Here is a 14,772-nt window from a genome sequence, read left to right on the forward strand (position 1 = left end):
TTGTGAGAATGGTTGACTAAATGAAACAGATTGGGAGGCAGATGGCCTGTATCCACTGCTGGCTGTATCCACTGAGAGAATTTATTTGTCTTGTTCAATTTCTTGCATGTTTGCAGGATGTACATCCTCTGCTCTAGTACTGATCCTCAACACACACACACACACACACACACACACACACACACACACACACACACACAGATGAATGAATCTGTATGTATGAATAATTTATAACCCAGTAGAACTGAGATGCTGAACACTTCCTGTGTGTGGTCCAGATATTTTTAATTGACTTGAAAGCTTCCGTGCATTATTTTGCTAATATTTTGTCTCTCTTTCTGTCTTTCTTTGTCTTGTGCAGGCGTTTGGAAATGCCAAGACCGCTCACAACAACAACTCCAGCCGCTTTGGCAAATTCATCCAGGTGAACTACCAGGAGAGTGGCACTGTTCGAGGGTAAGTGGATTCTTGGCAGCAACCAACATTTTATCAGAACTACACCCGTTTCTTATCAATGTTATGTTTGGAGGCCCTTACTTTCACACTTTACTACCCATACTTATTGATCATATCAATATTTTTGGGTATGCCTGACTTTTTTTATTTGGCTGGTGTTTATCATGAATAAAAGTTTTGTCTTTGTGGAAGAGACGCATATTGTGAGCACTGAACCCTTGTTTGTTACAGGGCTTATGTAGAGAAATATCTGCTGGAGAAATCAAGGCTGGTGTACCAGGAGCATAACGAGAGGTAATGTATTCAGTGTTATTTTCACCACTCTAGTTAGTTTACAGTTGTGGTATGTTATGGCCTGATGGCTGTTTTCAGATGCTGCCGTATGCGCTACTGAGAATGCGTATCAATCTCGGGGAAACGTATCCATTTAAAAGCATATTTTCGCTGGGTCCAAAGGCCAAGATGTCAAATTTGCATGCCTCATAGACAAAACTAGACACAACATGTTTCCCAGTCTGTCTGAATAGGGAAGCTGTGGTTTAAGGCTAGCAGCAGGAGGATAAGCCCACCTGTGTGTGTGTGTGTGTGTGTGTGTGTGTGTGTGTGTGTGAGCGAGAACATGTGGGAGTGATCGCACGACACAGCAGTCAGTGTGTTCAAGGTAGACATTATTCTCCAGAGATGTTAACAGTACCCCCAGTCAAGCCAGTCATACACATATATGCATGAACACACACACACACACACACACAGAGACACCTCCCTACCCCCTGCTTCCACACCACACGTAGACACACACAAAGAGACATACAGCTACTCAACATCTCACACAGCCTTAAGCAGACCTTAGAGGAAACCATCATTGCAGTGACAAAGCTCAATGGCACCAGCTCTGAACAAAAAGGACTAACATGCCATGTGCGTAAAGAGGCTTTTTATGGGACAGGCCAGACCATAATTTCCTGCTGGTGTGTGTTTCACTCGGACAGAAGTGACAACAAGGGCAGTGTTAGCGAACATGACACCACCTCACCACCAGGCTCTCCTGGATGGTGCCCTCACAGCTGGAGACCTTATATGAACTCCTGCCTTGTATCTGTTCGCTGTCTGTCGGGTTGACCGTGAGGTCCAGTTATGACCAGATAAGACTTCCGGAGTTTAGAGGATCCTGTTCCTCTTTTGTCTGGAAATGAATTGTTTTGACACATTGTGCAGTGAGGGATGTTTATACAACCCACTGGCACTGGGAGCTGCAGCAATAATAGCACTTAAAAATGATAGTCGTTTTTATCACGTGACAGATGATTATGATTTATTGATTATTGACCACTCTGGGGCATCTAGCACATCTAATTCCTTTTACATACAATTGTGTGTTGAAAAGGATGCTCAGAGATGTGTATTTAGAAATACTGATGATCAAAAATAATTCATACCTGCAAGTATTTCTTTGTTTGGTTCAGTTCTTCACATCTACTGTCTCTCAATCCTGTTTCATCTCCTGGTGCTGTTGAGCCTGTGTTGTTATTCTCATCACTGTGACATGACCGTGGCCTTATTGCTCTGTCCAGAGGCTTGTTAGTGTGCTGTAGTTGTGCTGGTGTGAGGGTGTCTGACTAACAGTGGAGGGTAAACACACACACACACACACACACACACACAGAAACACACTGGGGGCCCGAGAGGCAGCACCACACAGAGATGGATTGCTGACTTCAGGGCTACACACACAGACACAAGCGTGTGCGTGCACACACATACACACAGTTTGGTAAATATGTAGAATATCACATTGCAACAGGCACACTGCACATTGCAGCAGACATGTTTTCTACAGACACGTGTTGCGGAAAGTATCATTAGTGATTTGTTGATTTGTTTTTCTGGCCTCTGTAGGAACTACCATGTGTTTTACTATCTGCTGGCCGGAACGACTGACGAGGAGAAGAAAGAGTTCCATCTCAAGAAGCCTGAAGAGTACCATTACCTCAACCAGGTGGGCCTTCCACTCTACCCAGAGCAGTCACTGCCCTTTTAACAGGGCTCTGCTCTGCTCGGCTCGGCTCTCCCAGGGCTGAGACTCAAAAGCAATCAGAGGGTTAGATGAAAGGCATTTGAAAATGCAATCAAGGCAATTCAGTTATCCTTTGTAGCTTGTCTCCTTTCTCAGTTTTTATTTATTTGTGTTGTATATATGTGTGTGTGTGTGTGTTTTGTCTGTCACAAGTCCACTTTAATCAGGCGTGTGTGCGTATATGTGTCATGAATCCGTGTGTGTGTGTGTGTGTGTGTGTGTGTGTGTGTGTGTGTGTGTGTGTGTGCTTCATCCACGCATGATGCAGCTGCCACGCTCCCGAGGCTCTGGCTGCCCATAGACAGCCTCCCTCACTCCTGCACCACAGACAGGAAAGCGGGGGGGGGGGGAAACGTGGCACAGAGGAAACAGATTCCATTGTTTCTTTTTTTTCTCCTTCACTGGGACCAACAGTTAGTCTCTCTGTGTCTCCTCTCTCTCTTTCCCTCCCTCTTTCTCTCTGTTTCTACAGTATCTCTTTCTCTCAGTCTCTTTCTGCCCCCCCTCTTTCTCTTTCCCCCCCTCTCTTTATCGCTTTCTATCTCTCTTTTTATCTGTTTCTTTCTCTCTGTCTACCTCTTATGTCTTTCTGTTCCACTCTCTCTCTCTCTCTTTCTCTCTGTCACTCTCTCTTGTCTTTCTGCTCCACTCTCTCTCTCTCTCTTTCTCTCTGTCACTCTCTCTTGTCTTTCTGCTCCACTCTCTCTCTCTCTCTCTCTGTCACTCTCTCTTGTCTTTCTGTTCCACTCTCTCTCTTCTCTTCTCTGTCACTCTCTCTTGTCTTTCTGCTCCACTCTCTCTCTCTCTTTCTCTCTGTCACTCTCTCTTGTCTTTCTGCTCCACTGTCTTTTTTCCTTTCTCTCGGTCACTCTGTCTGTTTCTGTGTCTGTGCACAGTTAATAACGTTAGTTCCCCTATGTCTGTCCCACCAATATATCTAAATTTAAGGTGTGTGTGTGTGTGTGTGTGTGTGTGTGTGTGTGTGTGTGTGTGTCCATACGTATGGATTTGATGTGTTGGGTTTTGGATAGGTCTTGGCTGGGTCTGTGTCCAAAGTATGCAGCAGTATTATGATTCTGTTTTACCTGTTGGCAGGCAGTGACATCCTGTACCAAAACACACACACACGCACACACGCACACACACACACACATGCACACCAGTAAAAAAAAGACCAAGAGGTTCCTGAAAAGAAATCAACATTTGTCCATTGATTTTACGTGTTTTTTTTTTTTTTTTTTTTACAATTCAAGTATCTGTTAAATGTCAGCATTGCTGGAATTGTCCAGGACACTTTGTTCAGATCAGTGTCCCCTCAGCCAGTGTCCAGATGCAACCCATCCAGACCCAGACCCAGTCCCTCCACCGCACAAATGTGTGTGTGTGTGTGTGTGTGTGTCCTTTTTAGCAGTGGGGAAATATGGAATTTTTATGAGCAAGTGCAAAAATATCTGGAAGTTTTGCCTCTCGTCCAGTTTGTGTCCTATCAGGGGTCTGGAGTTCTCCAGTCAAATAATGTTCAAAGTTCCCATGAGGCCCTCGTGCAACATTTTAAGGAGAGTGGGAATTCTTGCCATTTTTTCCCGGTGCCCTCATCCTCGCACTCTTTCCCAACTTCGATACTGAATAAGAGACTCTGAATCGCCCAAGAATCTGGAGAATTTCACAAGTTACTGTATGTTCAGAATTTCACAGGCGAAGCGAGCGGTTATCACACCTCCCACCCTGTGTAAACTATCGCCTGTGTCCATACCATAGTTTAGCGAAAACCTTTCCCAGTCCTACTATGTATGTATTAGTATGAATAGATGGTTTTGTTGAATTGCTATTAGATTGACTTCTAGAAGCAGCATGGTCCATCTACCACCTTGTTTAAAAGACCCATCTGTCTGTCTTTTTGTGTGTGCGCGCGTGTGTGTGTGCGTGTGCGTGTGTGTAAAATGATTGCCTCTGTCCGTTTAAATTACCTCAATTAACAGCATGCTTTATCCAACCAATATATGTCATGTACATTTTGAAAAAATCTATGCGAGTGCCTATGTGTGTTAGAGTGAGTGTGTGTGTGTGTGTTAGATTTTGTGCATGTGTGTCTGTCTGTCTGTCGATCTGTAGTTGCATGTACAATTTGTCACTTAACCTCCCATCTACCTTGCTTCCAGATGACAAAGAAACCTCACCGACTGCACTGGGATAATTACTATGAGAGTGAAGCGGTCAGTATACAGACTTCAGTGTGTGTGGTGATGGTGGTGGTTCTTTTCGCGTCCGTCCGTTCACTGGCTTCTCACACAGTCACATGTTGCCTAGTTGTTTGTCAGTCACACTCTCCTGCCCTGCGAAAGAAACCGCTCCCATTTCACTTTCAGCTTTGTTTTTGTGTGGTGTGTTTCGTCTCCCCTCCTCTCTGGTGTCAAGATGTTTGTGCTGCCCGGCTTTTGTCATTGGCTAGCCACTTTGTTTATGGATTCTTAGCTGCTCAGTCCTCCTCTTGTCGTGATGGCTTTTCCCTCTCTCGGTCTTTCGGAGCGAAACGTTGCCTCTGTGTCCCTAAAAGGGAAGGCGCACCAGGACTGAGCCATTCCAGCGTAGCTGTTGGCTATCTCCCGCAGACGCCTATCTCTCTCAAGCAAACACCGCGGGAGCTTTGAATAAGAGTGGCGATAAGCGGCAGCACAAACACAGCTAGTATTTGTTTTGGGAGGGTTTCTTTGGCAGTCAACACTCCACACGGTCCCTTGCAGTGGACACATAGGTGAACCAATCCCCCACACCCCCCCCTCCACCTGCACCCTCACCTCACCTCCCACTTAGCTCCTTGCCCCGGTGAAGCTGGTAGCCGATAGCAGTGCTTCAGAATGTAGCGCTCAGTTCTCTAGTTTGTTTACCACCAGTACTGCTGCTGGCTACTGCTGCTGTTTGCCTGCCCACCCATGTGGAACTGGCCCCTCTCCCCCCGTGACCTCTTGACCGCTGAGGCAGTCAGACACGGAGGAGAGCATGGGACCCAGTCTTCCACAGGCTCCACTTCAGCACTGCTGCTGTTGCCCTCTAAACAAGCCTTAAAACATGAAACCTCATTGTGAACACTCACCTCTTGACTAGGACGCAGTTTAGCATTTAGCTTCTTTAATCAGGCTTTTTTTCTGTTTTGTCTGTAGAGTGCAAAGACAAAACAAAACAAAATGTTACATCTGAGATCACCTGTGACACTGTGCTTTTGATTGACTGTGATCTAAAAAGTGATTGAACTAACTAACTCCGAACTAGACGCAGTAATGTCAGCGTAACTTAGAGTTGACGACCAAAACTGCATGCTTGATGTGTGTGGGTTTTCTTTTTCCTCTTTCTTTATTGCTCTGGGTTTTCTGGTGATGTAAAGGCTTGTTTCTGCAGCATGAAATTTGTGTTCTGTCATATGCCTTTTAGAAATTATTATTTTTGCAATCCTACAAAAAATGTAGTGGTGCTTGATGCTAATGTCTATGTAGAAATGTGAAGGTAAGTCCCTGAACATGACTACGGTAACTTTTTGTTCTGGTTTGTTCTCCATTTCATGGGTTTTCTTCTGTCTGTTGCATAATTACAGTGTGCAATAGTCTGAGTTTACAGTGGAACATCATCTGAATTACACACACACACGATATATTAACGTATCCAAAACGCAGAAACCAATTTCAAAAATAGCTCTGTCATTTCAATGGCCCAGACTTCCCAAGTACCTCTGAAATTGCCCTGCATATTGTTTGACTTGGTAAGAACCTGGATATTTGATGTCCGAAATGACCTCTTTTACATTTCCGACAACGGAAAATGTGAAGGGATGGGGTAACACAACCTCTGCAGAATTTTGCTGAAAAATCGGGGGAACCCGGTTTCAAGAGCAGATTCCTGTTCAAGGCTTTCTGCTTCACCACGGCCACTGGTATGTGGTAATTATAGCATCAATAGTGGAAGGAAGGCAATGAAGGAATGAAGCCCCCACACACACACACACACACACACACTCTCATTAAAGAGAGGGATGTATGTGTAAATTTGCCCCATGTTTTTGAGAGCAGGAAGCAGTTAGGCTGCAGTTTCTGTGTGTGTGTGTGTGCGTGTGTGTGTGTGCGTGCCTGGCATGTCCAGGCCTTTTCAGAGCCACTGTGTTTTTAGATGTAATGTGCTACAAGAACAACACTGCTTTTAACCTCAGTGAGCAGCAGCAGTGCCAGCCACTTACATCCAGCCATGAACTTAGTTGAAGCATCACACTGTCCCTACAACAGCGCTTAGGAACTCTTAACTTATTAAAGCATGATGCTGTCTCTTCGATCAATGAAGGTCTTAGCACAATCCTCTGCTTATAGTAAAAGAAACTCAGTCATCTGACCAGCCTGATGCATCATGACACTATTCAAGTTTTTAGACAGAACACCTGGGCCAAGATACTAAATTTAATCTCGGATGAGGTTATTTTGTTTTGCAGAGGCACAATTTTACTATGTCTTTAATAATAGGGATAGTTAAAAATCTGCCTTTGTTTCTGTTACTTGTCCCTCAATCCAATTAGTCAACATGCATTCTGCCAACCCTGCCCGCCATGAGAGGCCAGTGAATTAGGTCATAAATGGTTCCTCTGCGTTGTTGCCTTTGTATTTAGATTTCCATGTAGTGCGCACTCTCTCTCTGAATTTTCCACTGCTCGGGCAGAACATGCTTATGCTAACATTCACCAGGCCCCTCATTTTCTCCCCGAAATATGGTTTATGTTTGCGTCCGTCGCCACATTTGACCAAAGTTAATGACTAAACCATAATGACATGCTTGCATGAGTCATCCAGCCCAGGGCTGGGAGGCTACTGTTCTCTCTTTTGCATGAGAGCCAGCTTGTCACTCCAAAGAAGCACACAGGAAAAAAATAAAATATAAAACAATAAAAAAAACCTGTCATGGAGGAAAAGTTTACAGTGCGTATTAGCCTACACAGCAGGAAGCCGTGCCTATGCAGTTTTGTGGTTGGGTGTAAATGACTGTAATTGAAGATGTGTAAGTGTTTCTACTCTACAATTCAGAAGTGCAAGAGACTTGTAGTGATGAATGTGAATGCTGTGCGTTGTTGGTAATGGCATCTCTGTGTTGTTTTTATTATTGTTGTTGTTGTTGTTGACACCTAGCAGGACTGCTTCACAGTGGAGGGGGAGGATCTGAAGCATGACTTTGAGCGCCTGCAGCTGGCGATGGAAATGGTGGGCTTCCTGCCCGCCACGCGCAAGCAGTGAGTCCCAGCACACCCACATCAGCAGGGGCCTCTGCCCCCCATCCTACACACACACACACACACACACACACACACACATATATATACACACACACACACATACACGCTCGCATGCAGATAGATACACACACACGCCCTTGTGCATTTCCAAATGTGCTGTCCACACACACACACACACACACACACAGAGACACACACACACAGAGACACACCTAAAGTTACTCATTCGCCAGTGACCTGTGCTATTACAGTATAAGTGGTTAGATCCACATCTCTCTCTCACACACACACACACACACACACACACACACACGCACACACACACAGAGACACACCTAAAGTTACTCATTAAGCCAGTGACCTGCAATGCTATTACAGTATAAGTGGTTAGATCCACATCTCTCTCTCTCACACACACACACACACACACACACACACCTAAAGTACTCATTCGCCAGTGACCTGTCTATTACGGTATAAGTGGTTGATCATCTCTCTCACACACACACACACACACACACACACACACACACAGAGACACACCTAAAGTTACTCATTCGCCAGTGACCTGTGCTATTACAGTATAAGTGGTTAGATCCACATCTCTCTCTCTCACACACACACACACAGAGACACACCTAAAGTTACTCATTCGCCAGTGACCTGTGCTATTACAGTATAAGTGGTTAGATCCACATCTCTCTCTCTCACACACACACACACAGAGACACACCTAAAGTTACTCATTCGCCAGTGACCTGTGCTATTACAGTATAAGTGGTTAGATCCACATCTCTCTCTCTCACACACACACACACACACACACACACACACAGAGACACACACACACAGAGACACACACACACAGAGACACACCTAAAGTTACTCATTCGCCAGTGACCTGTGCTATTACAGTATAAGTGGTTAGATCCACATCTCTCTCTCTCACACACACACACACAGAGACACACCTAAAGTTACTCATTCGCCAGTGACCTGTGCTATTACAGTATAAGTGGTTAGATCCACATCTCTCTCTCTCACACACACACACACAGAGACACACCTAAAGTTACTCATTCGCCAGTGACCTGTGCTATTACAGTATAAGTGGTTAGATCCACATCTCTCTCTCTCACACACACACACACAGAGACACACACACACAGAGACACACCTAAAGTTACTCATTCGCCAGTGACCTGTGCTATTACAGTATAAGTGGTTAGATCCACATCTCTCTCTCTCACACACACACACACAGAGACACACCTAAAGTTACTCATTCGCCAGTGACCTGTGCTATTACAGTATAAGTGGTTAGATCCACATCTCTCTCTCTCACACACACACACACAGAGACACACCTAAAGTTACTCATTCGCCAGTGACCTGTGCTATTACAGTATAAGTGGTTAGATCCACATCTCTCTCTCTCACACACACACACACACAGAGACACACCTAAAGTTACTCATTCGCCAGTGACCTGTGCTATTACAGTATAAGTGGTTAGATCCACATCTCTCTCTCTCACACACACACACACACACACACACACACACAGAGACACACCTAAAGTTACTCATTCGCCAGTGACCTGTGCTATTACAGTATAAGTGGTTAGATCCACATCTCTCTCTCTCACACACACACACACAGAGACACACCTAAAGTTACTCATTCGCCAGTGACCTGTGCTATTACAGTATAAGTGGTTAGATCCACATCTCTCTCACACACACACACACAGAGACACACCTAAAGTTACTCATTCGCCAGTGACCTGTGCTATTACAGTATAAGTGGTTAGATCCACATCTCTCTCTCTCACACACACACACACAGAGACACACACACACAGAGACACACCTAAAGTTACTCACGCACACGCACACGCACGCACATAGACACATAGTCACACTTAGTGCACTGGTGTAGCACTATGACAGGAGTAATAAGCCCTGAAGGAGAATTTACTACCCAACAGAAGCTGAATGAATAAGCAAGTTTCCATTTTGGCACAGTCAGTCAGTCAGTTCTGACTTTGAATTTCTAAACCGCCTCATTTGTAATATAATGCCCAATAACATGAACTGATTGAAAGGATCTTCATGGGATGAGAATGTGTGGGCGAAACTCCTTAGAATATACTAAGTGTCTCACGTCCAGTACCTTGATTCTGGCAGCTATTGCCATAGTAACCATACTGTATATGTGATTCAGGCTATTACATGTACCAGAGTTTGGTATACAGGGTAATGTTATGAAATATAACAGATGATAATCTGAGTAGGAGCTCCTTTCAGTGTTTCCCTGGATCCGTTCTAGATATGTAAGCATTTCACAGTAGTTCAAACTGCTGACTTCCTATCCTCAGTCATGGCCAGAATTATTTTTCTTTTGATAAAAGTGAATCTTGTGTTTATGTTGTGCATACATTTCCAGCTTATAGCCTGAACAGCAGCACCTGGATATCGGTTTCTTTAAGGAAATAGTTTGGTTTGAAGTAAGACTGCACCAGGATGTTTACAGAAATTCCTTGTTGTAGACCTGAACAGGAGTGTTGAATCATCAAAGGCATTAATTCATTTGTTTACTTCCACCATGATTCATATCTGATGACCAAAGCTTTCAGTCAGCTTGAGAAAAACAGTCAAATAATGGGAGTGCCAGAAGACGCTCGAAGTCTAGTTTACAGTTCACATAGTGCACAAAGTCGTCTTAGTACACAAAGATTTTACATGGGGGATCTTTGGTTACTGGTTATGGAATGTAGGCATTTTCCTCATTGTTCAAAAAGTAAAACTGAACTTTAATCTAATTAATTTTTTATGTTGGAAGCTCTTTTACAATATGTAGTTCTGCTCTAATACTCAAAAGTATACTTTGTGTATTTGAAGTGCATTACCATGCAGCAGTACTAGTAGCAGCTTACTGCTGACTGCTTTTACTAAGGGGGGGTCAAACTTCACTGTGGTCACACAGGGGGAGACTCCTGGACAGCACTCAGACCCCTGCCTAGCCTCCCTGTCTAAATATTCCCTCTGTTTTCCTCTCGTTCCCAGGTTCGAGAGGAGACGCTCTTCGAGGCTCTGACCACCCGGAAGACCGTGACCGTGGGGGAGAAACTGATTGTGCCATACAAGCTGGCTGAGGTAACACTTCTGTGGACGCACTGACCGCCTCCCGCATCAGAAGTGGAGAGGATGTTTGTGTTTATCGTTTCTTGTGTTTATAAGATTCTTGTGAACCTAAAGTCATCCATGTAATGAGAGCACTTTGGCAGCTTGTTGTACAAGTGTGGGAGAAGTCACAACCGTTGAAACACAAAGTCCTGAGTGGGTTACGATTCTGTGGAAACGGAACACGTCTCCAGATCAGTAAGGGTTTGCAGTATGATGCATCTAGATTTTAGTGATGCTATGGGAAACAAGGATGAAAGGAATCTATCTGAAGGAAGGCTATCACACCAGTTTGCAACTCACTACCACACCCTGTAGACAGTGCTTGAATTGAGTACGGTAATTTCCCTATGAAAAGACAGGGACCCAGGGCGCAGCCCTAAACTGTGCCAGAACCATGTAGGGAAGAAGCAGTCTCCAACTGGTGTTCTGTCTCTAAAGGAGTAAAATGGAAAGTCTTAAGTGACCCAGAACTTTTGAACAGCAGAGTATGCATAACTGTGTACTGTATGTGTGTGTGGTTATTTATGATTCTGTGCCTGTGTGTTTGTGTATGCGTGTAATACAGCTGGAATGAAACCTAGCCGGTTCTGGGGGGAAGCAGGGGTTACAGTACATGTGTGAGAGCAGATGTTGCCGGGGTAGTTTAAGAGGCCGTTTCACCACGGCTCTGTCCAGACCCGTAATCTTGGCCTTCACAGTCCAGACAACATGCTGTTGCAAAGGACACACTTGTTTGTGGGAGAGTTTGTGTGTAGGAGGTCATAGCCCCTAAACTTCTCCTAACCCACAAGAGAGAAGTTGTGCTCACCGGTATTAGTGTAAGTGATGTATGGTGGGCTGTCGTGGTTCTGTGATTAACATACGGTATCACCGGCTCTCTAGCACTCTAGCGTTTCTCAGTTGTCTCAGATTTTCCCTCTGCTGTCATCACGTTGAGGGGTTAAGCAAATCCTTATGTTTTTTTGGTCTCATGGAAATTCCCCAGAGATATCCCCCCTTATCGTTCAGAAATCCATCTGGACGAGGATTGGTAATTTAAGTGATAAGAAGTCGTCGGTGGAGAGGGGGAAAGAGGTCCCCTTATCACGGCAGGCATTGCACTGTGAAGAAATATGCTGCGCGTTATGACCGCAGCAGGTACTGACATGAGGGGTTGATAAGAATACTCCAACTGTCACACGCAATTCATCTGTCTTATCCACACCCTTACAACCGACACAGCGCTGCAGCGTGCCTTGCTGCAGTTCACGGCTGAGCAGGTTCGTGATGGAAGACAATGATCTCCTTTAGCTTGCCTTTTTGCAGAGGGTAAACATGGACGAATGCTTGTGTAAGAGCAGCATTCTTGGCAAAAAGGGAACATAGCGACTCAATCAAAGTGACAGTGGGAATAGTCACTAGAGTGTGTCGCAGTGCTTTGCGTCATATCCAAAAAAATGCCCTAACAAACATTGAGAATTCACATTGGTCATTTAGGCCGTCTCTTCTATAGAGGGCCTACTGTTAATGTGCTATTGCTTTTACCTCCAGACCCCACATGCTGCTAACCTACTGGAACACGTAGCTCATGTGGCGCCTCAATAAGTGGATCAGAAACTGTTGCACACTGGTGCCATGTCATCCCGTGTTTTCCAAGACGCTCTCTGAGCCTCCAAGTTGTTTTAATTCCACCTCTGTTGCGTCACTTCTGCTTCTTCTTCCTCTCTCCCCTCTCCTCTCCTCTCCTCTCCTCTGCGTTCAGTTCCCTTTTTTGGGGATCACAGACGCTGATTAAGTCTGCCGGAGTCTCGGAGGATTTGCCGCTCTCCCTCGAGGGGAAAGGCTTAGTGGCCTTTAACAATCAAAGCAAGAACGAAATCACTAGGAGGAGGAGAACAGGAAGAGCAGCAGCAGCAGCAACAACGGCGGCCTCGGCGGCAGCGCTGTCCAGTGCAACCCTTCATCAGTCTGTCCGGACCGGCTCTGCCATGAGACGCCGCGTGGTTAATGTGCACTTCTGAAGTGGTGTCCGATTGAATGCCGGGGGTGTGAGGGGCACTGATGAATGGTGCGGTCATCTAGCCACACAATTCAAAGCAAAATAAGCAAAACAAAACAGAATTTTGCTTACGTAAATGGCGGTGCCCGTCTGCTGAAGAGGCTTTTCGAGTCTCCGCGCCTGAACACTCAGTTTCAGACAGTTCCCTCACTCTGAGGGCCCTCGAGATATTGTCTCTGTGATGGCAACAGCCAGAGTTTCTGTGCTAAACAACACCAGCAGATGCAAGGGGTTTTTGGTGGAGACATGACCACATAGTGCCTAGGCTTTTTCATAGCCAAAAAAATGTGATGCTGAAATGCAAGCGCATTATATAACATAAACAAAAAACTTATTAGGGGTGGAAAATTGTTGGAATGTGTTGATGGTGGAGGTATTGTGGGAAAAGGGCAATTAGGGGTCTTTAGTCTGTGATGTTCTTTAGGAAAATAAACAGGCGGTGTAGCAGTAGCGGAGCTGGGACCAGTCACAAGCAGACACAGGAGAGAGAGGGAAAGGAGTGGACCAGCCTTAAAGGAGCTGGGTCCAGTCACAAGCAGACACAGGAGAGAGAGGGAAAGGAGTGGACCAGCCTTAAAGGAGCTGGGACCAGTCACAAGCAGACACAGGAGAGAGAGGGAAAGGAGTGGACCAGCCTTAAAGGAGCTGGGTCCAGTCACGAACAGACACAGGAGAGAGAGGGAGAGGAGTGGACCAGCGGTGATGAGAAACCACAGCTGGATCGGCCTGACAGAAATGCCTCTCAGCTTATGGAAGGCACAAATGACCCTTTATCCGGTTATCTGTGTTTGTTAGCGGAGAGCATGTGGATTGTTTTCGCAGACCTCTTGAAAGGCTCTAATTTGTGAAAATGAGGCTACATTTGGTTTATTCTCTGGGTGTATTTGTAATCAGTTGTGCTATGTTTGTCTTTCCAGTTGATTTGGCCATTTGTTATGAAGCCATTTGCCTATACTGCAGCAAATTTGACAGTGTTTTTTTTTGGAGTGGAAATATTTACACAGCTTGTATGTAATAGTTACTTTTAAAGCAATTGAAAACAAAAGCTATGCATATGTGGGGTTAACCATGACTTTAATGGCAGACCTTTAACTTTTGCCACAAGCTGACTTCAGTTATAAGTCTTTGAAGAAAAGATGAACTTAGCCTGTCCACAGAAAGAAGTCCTACAAACATATACTTGAGTGAGTTGAAATAACCTCACGTTGTTAACTGCCATTTTCTTCTAGGCTGGCACAGTACGGGACTCCATGGCCAAGTCTCTGTACAGCGCCCTGTTTGACTGGATAGTGTTCAGGATCAATCACGCACTGCTCAACGCCCGGGATCTGGAGGAGTCCACAGAGGTGAGGCCAGGAGTCACGTCTTTACAATCATTGCATCAGTCATGGAAATGCCCAAATCAGGAAAATGAAAACATGATGTTTTTTTGCCTTAGGCCCCTGGCTAATGTCATTCTTTAGGTCTCATTTCGTGATGCAGGATTTGCATTAGTCAAGCATTCATTACTGAGAGAAGTGTTCCCTTTTGTCTGGTTCCCACACTTGAAAACGCACAATGTCAGCACTCAGGCTTTCCCCAGTGCCAAACAGTAGTCTTATAATGCAACTGAAAGTACTCCACTGAAAATACTTATCTGGGACTGGGTCCATTCTCAGTCGCCTTCATGTACTAACCCCTCATGTCCTTCTCTACTTGTGTATGCACATATGAAGCTTAGCAGTGGCCATCCTATACTGTAGATCATAGCTTAAGG

General features: G+C 45.0%; 2 protein-coding genes across 7 annotated transcripts in view; both read left to right on the forward strand.

Moving 5' to 3' along the window:
- Positions 1 to 7,804, forward strand: part of LOC125307619 (unconventional myosin-IXAa-like) — a 57,442-nt gene extending 49,638 nt beyond the window's left edge. For 3 of the 6 annotated variants that reach the window (XM_048263676.1, XM_048263671.1, XM_048263677.1), the window contains exons 3-7: positions 362 to 456; positions 688 to 750; positions 2,353 to 2,452; positions 4,690 to 4,743; positions 7,687 to 7,804. In XM_048263676.1, coding sequence (XP_048119633.1) covers positions 362 to 456; positions 688 to 750; positions 2,353 to 2,452; positions 4,690 to 4,743; positions 7,687 to 7,791 — 417 coding nt within the window. In that variant the 3' untranslated portion in view covers positions 7,792 to 7,804. The remainder of the gene's footprint in view (positions 1 to 361; positions 457 to 687; positions 751 to 2,352; positions 2,453 to 4,689; positions 4,744 to 7,686) is intronic. The other 3 variants (XM_048263672.1, XM_048263674.1, XM_048263675.1) reach the window with 3 other exon arrangements.
- Positions 7,805 to 10,024: 2,220 nt separating this feature from the next.
- myo9aa (myosin IXAa) overlaps positions 10,025 to 14,772 on the forward strand; it is a 41,327-nt gene continuing 36,579 nt past the window's right edge. Inside the window, exons 1-3 of the mRNA XM_048263662.1 lie at positions 10,025 to 10,048; positions 10,859 to 10,948; positions 14,246 to 14,362. Of these exons, the coding sequence (XP_048119619.1) occupies positions 10,025 to 10,048; positions 10,859 to 10,948; positions 14,246 to 14,362 (231 nt within the window). The remainder of the gene's footprint in view (positions 10,049 to 10,858; positions 10,949 to 14,245; positions 14,363 to 14,772) is intronic.

The sequence above is a fragment of the Alosa alosa genome, chromosome 14, assembly GCF_017589495.1.
Source record: "Alosa alosa isolate M-15738 ecotype Scorff River chromosome 14, AALO_Geno_1.1, whole genome shotgun sequence".
Lineage (NCBI taxonomy): Eukaryota > Metazoa > Chordata > Actinopteri > Clupeiformes > Clupeidae > Alosa > Alosa alosa.